The 8424-nt window shown below is 42.8% G+C and overlaps 2 protein-coding genes across 5 annotated transcripts in view; both read left to right on the top strand.

Annotated features, from left to right (window-relative positions):
* The first annotated feature begins 2666 nt into the window (after positions 1–2666).
* On the top strand, positions 2667–5376 carry LOC118413967 (plasminogen-like). The gene is made up of 4 exons (XM_035817656.1): positions 2667–3128; positions 3535–3693; positions 4079–4321; positions 4625–5376. Exons 1-4 carry the CDS (start codon positions 3032–3034, stop codon positions 4816–4818), a joined length of 693 nt encoding a protein of 230 aa, XP_035673549.1. The 5' UTR covers positions 2667–3031; the 3' UTR covers positions 4819–5376.
* A 416-nt stretch (positions 5377–5792) lies between these two features.
* LOC118413897 (titin-like) overlaps positions 5793–8424 on the top strand; it is a 21587-nt gene continuing 18955 nt past the window's right edge. For 2 of the 4 annotated variants that reach the window (XM_035817512.1, XM_035817511.1), the window contains exon 1: positions 5794–6153. In XM_035817512.1, the coding sequence (XP_035673405.1) occupies positions 6033–6153 (121 nt within the window). In that variant the 5' untranslated portion in view covers positions 5794–6032. Of the gene's footprint in view, positions 6154–8424 lie in introns of all 4 variants that reach the window. The other 2 variants (XM_035817510.1, XM_035817516.1) reach the window with 2 other exon arrangements.

Genomic DNA, 8424 nt, shown 5'->3' with positions numbered 1-8424 from the left:
TTACATCATGTAAATGATGTAAACAGATAAAGAAAGTTAAGACCTGTTGAGGACGTTTGTTTAGATTGTGGATTATCGACAGGTGTAGTGTGTGTTCTTAGCACACCTGTCAAAAATATGATTGTGGGAGCTTATCTGGAGAGAGACTTCGGGACAGCTGACAATACCATTCAGCTTAAAAATGTCAAATAAAAAACAGGCCCAGTCACGTCTTACATGTTGAAACGTGAACGCGATAGTGGAAAAGCACAGAGACGTAATCATTCAGTGTCCCAAAATACCTGGCTTCTCTTCAATAGCCCACAAATCCCAACCTCACAGCACATGTGTCAGCATTTCACTGACAGAAGGCATGCACATTCTCAACACGTTTATTGTGAGTTATGCCGATTTCATGACTACAAAACTCAATTCTATGGATGGAAGATGAGCACAAAAACTACATGAAAAATGGCCCAAGTTGTTGCGTCGACTTGTCGTTGGCTTTGAATCGACTTGGAGTGGAATTATTGGAGCCGCTGAGTAGACCCCAAGTCGACTTAAAAACGCGTGTGTAAAGCGGGACAATGTTTGACATACACATTGTCTCTCTGACCCTAGAAAGACAGGATGCATTCCAGCGGCAAGGAAGGCATTCGAAGAACGTGAGCCTTTCTTGTTCCCAGTGACAGTCAACGTGCCTGGGCATGTCTAAGACGTAATAACAAGGGCCTTAAGAAGACAAGCATTCTTTAGATAGCTCCTTAGCTGCAGACTTGGATGCGCCTCCATCGTTCTAGTGTCCCTCATTGTCTACAGTCGACAGCACTACAGATAACATGTTATTTGCGTATAGTTACTCGTTCTTTCTATCCCTCTTTTTTCTTCTATCTTTATTTCTAGTATAGCATTCCTGGAGTTTGATATCACCTTGAACTAAATTGCTAATGTTCTCATTCTGCCGGGACAAAATTTCCTCAAATCAATTGCAAGCTGAGAATGTGGAGTCGTCCGTAGAGGATATCATCTGATGCCACTTTATTTTGGAAAAAAACAAAAACATTAGTGTGTCAAAGAGCTTGCAGACTTTGAAAATAGAGTATAATGAACAATAGAATGAAAGAATAGAATGAAAGGACAGAAGGATTCCAACATTGAGGAAAGAAGTAGGTCGTTCCCGTCTTAGCACCTATCTGAGGACGGCTGAACCCCCCTCCCTCCCCGCTTGTTCAAACACTTTCCCGTCCTCGGAAGACCACGAAAACACTCCAGACAACTTCAAAGCGCTCCAGATCCCCTTAATACCGACCACTTACACCACACTTAACGGCTATTACGCCATCCAAGACCTGTAATTTACACACCTGCTGCTAGATGGTGCTGATAGTGCCGCATCACTTGCACTGCGGGGTACAGAGGGTGGGCGTGCTTTGGGCCGAATCATTTTCCTCTACTACTGCCTTTCGCTACTTTCCCTTGTCTCTTTCCTTTTACATGTACATGTCTGCAGATGTGCTGTATAGACAAGTGCGCTAGAAGAATATTTCGAAAAAGAGGCCTGAGAATAGGTTACAACAGGAGAGGACTGTTATCTGTTAACAACTTATAAAACGGGTCAACAGTCCGAATGTGTGTTGGCACAGTGGCACCATAAAGAAATAAAATCAACATTGTCAGAGCTTGTTGAAAATGTTGTGTTTTGGGAAATACCACATGTCACAGGCTCCATGTCAATAGGCCCGTAAGATGACCGCTTTCTTGGCTAGACACCACGCAAGTATTGCACCCAAGACATCGAACCAGGGGAATATTGTCATACTTAACTACGATTTAGAAAAATATACTCAATGAAAGAACATAATTTCTGATTTAGCATTATAAAGTAGTATAACCAAGAAGGTCGAAAACCTCCTTGGTATAACCAGAGTTACATATAAGTGAGTTGAACTAGCGACTAGTTCCACTTGAGCTCCAATGCCCAGTCGAAAGACACCGGACCATACCAATGACATTCACTGTAGCATTCAGTTTCCACCGTACTGTCTCAAACAATCAACCGTCAGGCAACAAAGAACACTCAACAAATTCAAACTCTACAGGTATTAGGACCACCCTCCTTGAATCTGTGTTTAAGATACCAAACGTGACGTCATGGTCTTAAAAGTGCATATTTTACAGCATGTACATTGTAACAGGCCATTAATTATTCCGCCATAAATATGTGTAATTTACTGAGAGGGTGGGCATGATAACAATGGGGTAAAGAAACACGAAACTTGTCAATGTTCTGTTCCAGTTTTGTGACAACTGAGAAGGAAAATGGCAAAGCAGGCTTTAAAAAATGTAGAGCACAGACATGTCTGAGTCAATAATCATCCCATAGCAAAAGACTGGTTTACATCGTACAGCTTATGGTTTGGAATCAAAGATGATCATGAAGTAGTCAGTATGCAACAGTTTCTCCGTTGTGGTATTTATTATATATGACTTACGACCAAAAGCTGAAATGGTTAGAAATTAAAGACTCATCTTTCCCATTGATGCATTCCTGTCCTTGGTGCTGATTGCTGTCTGCTGACACACCATGCATGCTTTTCCATGGACGGCTTTGAAGCGCCCTCTAGGGAGAACTGTGATCTTAGAATTGCTCTCAAAACCATTGTCATCTTGTGTATGTTTTCTTGTGGAGTAATCTCAACCGCCCGTTTGGTAGTTTCAGGCTTACGGACTGGGCTTTGCTTTTGGGCTTTTGTGTGCTGTTTTCTGATTGTACATCAACTCAAATTGTATACGTCCCGACTACTTCTTGGGCTTAATGTAAATCCGGCTACGCGCTTACAACGCTGTAGAAAGACTGGCATGAAAGCATGATCATGCCCTAGTGAAAATGTTGGTTTTGATGTTCGAATCGCTACCACAGTACTTTCAAGTCTTTGACTTCGCCGAAATTTAAAATCGGCAAAAGGAATATTTTCCGACGGCAGACAAATTTCCTGTCCACAGAAAGACTGTATTTTTATTTCAATTTTTTTTTATTTCATCCATTCCAAGAATGGGGAGCAGACTGGTCACTGTAACAGTGATGGGAGTGAAAGGAAGGATTTTCCTCTGGCTCTGCATCATACTCACCACTGTTAGCTTCATTGCAGGTAATGGTTCTTGTTTATATCTAAAACATGTATATCAAGACATCTTTGTCTCATAGAATGAAAGATTCAGAAGCATCTATTTCACAGATTCAGTATAGTAGATAAACTAATTCCCCTGTGTGCCTGTGATGCGTTATATGATAGATACACAAGCAGTTGAATACATGATTTAAAAACGGTTTGAACGTTTTAGACAGTTTCCGCACATGTACAGAATATACCAAGAATCAAAATGAAAGACGATGCACCGGGAGTCGGACATTAGCAGTCAAGTACGACATTTAAGTAGGAGAAGGCTTACATTTCGGACATACATTCAATGAGGAAGGTCACGTGCACTTTATGTTTTAACATCACTCTTGATATATGTTTTTCTGTCTAACCCAATTGCGCTATTGCCTTTCAGGTCAAAGTCCTACAGGCGGGCAAAGTAAGACAAAACAGACCACAAAAGCATACGTCTACGCGTTTGTCGGCAGGTCACAGTTTCCCAGCGCCGCCTACTGGGATCAAAACGCCCTACAGACAACGACTGATCCTCCCGTCAAAGGCCAGTATAAGACAGGTTCATATTTGTCTTTTTCTTTCTGTAAATTGCATTTCCGTATTTTTGATATAATAACACGCACGGCAAAAAGCAACCTGCCTGTCCGTTTGTGTGCACTATATGCTCCATGTACGTTAAACAAAGAATCCAGATAATCTACATCGCTAACAAACATCACTCCAAAGATGACAAAATTTTCTGGTCTGTCAAATTTTGCTGATTGAAATAGAACAATAGCCCGTGAAAGGATAAGTCTCCAAGCAGATCATTCCGTTGCCCAGGGAAGATCCATGAGCCGAACACTATCGGTTGTCCATGGATATTGTTTCGGCACATGCATGGCCATATCTTGCCAACCGAAAAATCTGCTTGCAGATGATTAAAATTTTAGCCTTTACCCTAGGCTGTGGGGTAAAGCCTGGTGGCTCTGACTACCGCGGGAACATTTCCGTCACCTCAAGTGGGAAAACCTGTCAGAGGTGGGACGTCGACTTTCCACACGATCGTTATTACCGACCAGAGGATTACCCTGAGTTGGTGGAGAACTACTGCCGCAACCCACACGGGTTAGAGCCCGGTTTGTGGTGCTACACAACGCACCCTAGCACCCGCTCGGAGTACTGCGTCGACCCCGCCTGTCCCTTTGGTATTGTTTTGTTTTGTTTTATTTCATCTAAATTTATCTACCCTCTTCTATTCTTTTTCTGTCTCTTTGTTGCTGCTTTTTGCTGATTTTGTTGCACAATCTATCTATATAAATACTGGTAATTACCCTCATCTGGGTATCCCGACCAGGTAGGTGCACGGTAGTGTGACCGGTGGTGGTGCAAAAAGTAGGGGCGATAAACGAGAACGAAAAAAACGTGAAGAACAAAAACAGTGTTGTTTTGAACAACGATGTTTAATCATCTTTAATCTGGCTACAGTTTTTGATTTTGTTCCCTTTTAGTAATCGTGGAGAAGTGGCGAGGCGATGGCCGATGCGGTGAAGACTTTCCTACCCCAGAAGGGACTCCTGGCGAATGCAATCCCAACAACAACCGTCCGTGTTGCTCGCTGTTCGGCTGGTGTGGCGAGGGCTCTGAATACTGTTCCTGTCTCTCCTGCGTGGACTACAGAGCTAAAAAGAACGCAGGCCTGTAACTGAAATGACATCATAACATGATATAACCAGTCCAAAAACGATGTGTAAAAAATGAACGCCTTATGTTATGTTAGTGTATGTGTATTTTTGAAGTATTAATTCTAATTCTGTAATTCTCTTTGGCCGCAAACATCGGGCTTTGTGCCTCCCTTCTGATAACAACTTTTGTCTGGATCCCGGCGCAATAGCCCCTCCCGGTAGCCCCTCCCTTCCTTACAGTTGAATTCCCCTTTCACCAGGCATTACAATGTTGTTTCTAAGGCGTGTCCAAAGTTCAATATTTGTTACGACTTGGCAATGTTTGAGCACAGCAACGAGCAAACAGTGAGCCCTTGTGGTGCGGAAACGAGTTACAAGTATCGCTGTAGAAAATCCTCCCACCCACAAGGCTTGATGATGTTTTTATATTCGCCTATGATATGTCTGGTAATGTTGTTTTGTAAAAGCAAAATAGTGCGTCATATATACGACAAACACGAAATTGCAAGCAAATAAAGATGAAGTAATAATGCTAAGAACAAAGGAGTCCTATGTGGTTTGTCTTCAAATTACTTTGAAGGTGGTGTTGTCATTCATGGCATTCATACATACGCGTATGCTTGCAACCTCTTATCTTTTATTCTGTAACACACTCCATAATTCTATTATTCGTCATTGGGGCATAAACAGGAAAATATCACAAGGTAAAATGGGGGCCATGCCCCGTTTTTTCAACCTCCTGTTTGCGTTTCAACAAGACCAAAGATTATGAAATCCTGCTTTACGTTAAGCGCATGACATGTAGGTCAAGCTAACGTCTGCATCCTTATGTAATAAAAATCATTTGTACAACAAATTCTGTACGTTTGCTGCTCACGTCAGCTATCACGTGACCAGCGCGGAAGCGGAAGAGTTCTGCGATTGGTCAGTATCCCTTCCGCCCTTGCACCTGTTGCTCTACATGAAGGCGACGAAACAAGCACTTGTTGAGTACTGGTTGAAAACCCACTAAGCCGGCCTACCTGGAGACTACAATACTCTAGACCTTTACAGAGGTTAGCATTATGGACAAATATGGTCGCGAGAGTGGGACGTGTTGTTTGAGTGAGGTTGTGTGAGGAAGGGGAAGTGTGAACGTTCTGTCGCTCTCAGTTCCCAGAAAGAGGCGACTTTCAAGCCTTCCCAGAAAACTGTGCCCATGAAGACTCCCCCGTGTCTCCAGTAACCAGAAGACATGCAGAATTACCCGGGACTCAGGTGGCCGCAGCTGCCGCCGGCCAGGTGGAGACCTGACTTCCCGGTGCCTCCCCTGCCGATGCCACCTGAGAGAGGGGTTTTCCCCTTCCAGCGACCAGGTAGCGTGGGACATTTTTGCTATTGAACGGTCGCTAAGTAAGTTGTTTGCATAGTTAGTCGGCACTTCGGGGTAAGTCACAGGACGGTACCGTCCAACATGCTAACAGAGCTTACAAAACTTCACAGCAACAAACTTTTCCTGTAACGTTAACAGTTTACACAAGTCGACGTGACGTGTCTTTCACAAAAAGATGCAGCAGAGATGATAGCGCTAGCATCAGAGGGGCGTGTTTTCCCTTGTAGTATTATACTAGTACCTGCGCAGTTAGTAATGAGTCACTGAGTGTGCTCTTTTGTGTGATAAGAGGTCTGATGCATTGTTTTTCTTCATACTAGTTTTTCTTTGTTGTCAATGCAACAAGCACAGTATGGCTTATCATTTTGTGGTAAGTAGGAAATGGTTTAAACATCTCATGTAAACAAAGCTTCCACAGAGCGATGTGAAGACGCAAACGTGTGGTTTCACTCAATATGACGATGGGCAACTTTCTAAACAAAAGTGATATTGTTTTTTTCAATGTTGATGGCTACACTATCTGTACAGTTTTGCTGTGCATTGATCATATAGTATTGTTCCTCTTCCACCGTAGTATGAAATAGCAGAACGGGAAGTAACATTATGGCTGGTGAATGCGGATGTATACGACAATTATCTTCCTATCTATCACTTATGTAGAAACGGGCTGGATAAGTGACAGTTTGATTTAGTTCCAAATACGTTTTCTGTATACTTTTTCTGAAGTCTCGTAAAAGGTACACTTTTCCGGTCGAGGTCAGGTTAAAGTTTTTGTCCGTAGGCAGAGTTTAATATCAGGAAAGACACCCCGTGACCCAAATATCCCCCAGTTTACAAAATAAACATGACATTTCGGTCATGTGTAAGTCAGAAAGCTATGTCATAGAAGAGACCGACTATTTCACGCACCAAAGACATTCTCAGTCAGGATTGTGCTCAACACATGTTCGTCACGGTAGTACGTAACTTTTCCGTGGTCTGCTATCTGTCATGACGTCATTACGCCCATTCCAATACTAGTATATTTGTCAATCTGCCGAAAATTGACGTTCGTCCAGAAGGCACTGAATGGGACAATAGTGATATATTACTGCTTCGTAAATCATGCCATTGTGGTCGGCTACAACAATATACCTTCGCACTAAAGACGGAATCACGTTCAGCACTTCTCCGTATAATAGCCTGGTAAATATGTCAACAGAGGGCGATTTATCACCAATGGAATAACGCGCAGTATTGCTGAGAAGGAAAAGTTAAAACTATACTGACATGACATGTTTGAATTCGTTTTCAAACAGGTAATCTGCTATAGAGGAACTAGCTATACAGTTGACTAGGCGTTTATACTGTGTGTATGTGTGTGTGTGCGCGCGCGTGTGTGTGTGTGTTTGTGTGCATGCGCGTGTGTATGTGTGTACCTGGTTGCGTACATATGCAGTCCGGTCTTTCCTAGTAATATGATAATGATAACGTTGCAATTATCATAAGACCTCAAGATGGAGCAAAAAAGGCGACAGTTCAAGGAAGACATGGAACATTAGACTCATCAAGAAAGTTTCCAGTTTTCTCGAGTGTGACTCACGTAACGTATGACAGATAATAAGGTGTTATCTTTACGGTCGTGTAGAGACGCTGTTGTGTCACAGCATTCTTTCCTCAGACACGCTGACTGGGCACACGTCTTCAGTGTCGTGCCTCGTCACGGTACGCGACTGTGAACTTTATCAGAGGCATGGCAGATATGCCAAACTTGGGGCTCTGTTGTTGTGCTTCATACGGAGTCCGACAACAGATAGCCTCTCGCTTAGGGATTTACCCCGAAGGTACATACGTCAAAAAGATGGGTATCAGGGACGCAAACGGACTTCGTGTGTTAACAAACATGGCCCAGGTTCTAAGTATTGTCTTTTAAACAGGTGAAAGAGGAATGGTAGGCTGACACTCGAGAGGCGTCAGAACGACCGTTCTCGTGCATAAACCCCACTCCCCACCGCATGATATATGGTAACGTTGATCACTTTCAACGTGATCTCTGGAGTTTGATTTAGCTTGTACCTGTAATTCCAGAGTCAGTATAAAATATTTTTCTTCGCAAGCAAAAATTCTTGCTGTGCGTTACTGAAATAATGGCCACTGTAGGTGGGATGCAGAGGTTGAATGAGATAAGTGGTCAGAATAACGGGCATTGCGATTTTTTTCTGAAAATCTCGTTATTTGTCGATAGGTATGAGAGGTCATTGAGTGAAAACGTTGC

Source organism: Branchiostoma floridae, chromosome 4 (assembly GCF_000003815.2).
Source record: "Branchiostoma floridae strain S238N-H82 chromosome 4, Bfl_VNyyK, whole genome shotgun sequence".
NCBI lineage: Eukaryota > Metazoa > Chordata > Leptocardii > Amphioxiformes > Branchiostomatidae > Branchiostoma > Branchiostoma floridae.
Note: the sequence above shows the minus strand (reverse complement) of the source record. Positions and strands in the feature narration are given on the sequence as shown.

What these genes read in the sequence shown, in the direction of transcription:
- LOC118413967 (XM_035817656.1), top strand. Translation starts at nt 3,032, where the DNA reads ATGGGGAGCAGACTGGTCACTGTAACAGTGATGGGAGTGAAAGGAAGG. An exon ending in CACTGTTAGCTTCATTGCAG is followed by an intron (nt 3,129 to 3,534) that starts GTAATGGTTCTT and finishes ATTGCCTTTCAG; the next exon opens with GTCAAAGTCCTACAGGCGGG. An exon ending in CAAAGGCCAGTATAAGACAG is followed by an intron (nt 3,694 to 4,078) that starts GTTCATATTTGT and finishes CCTTTACCCTAG; the next exon opens with GCTGTGGGGTAAAGCCTGGT.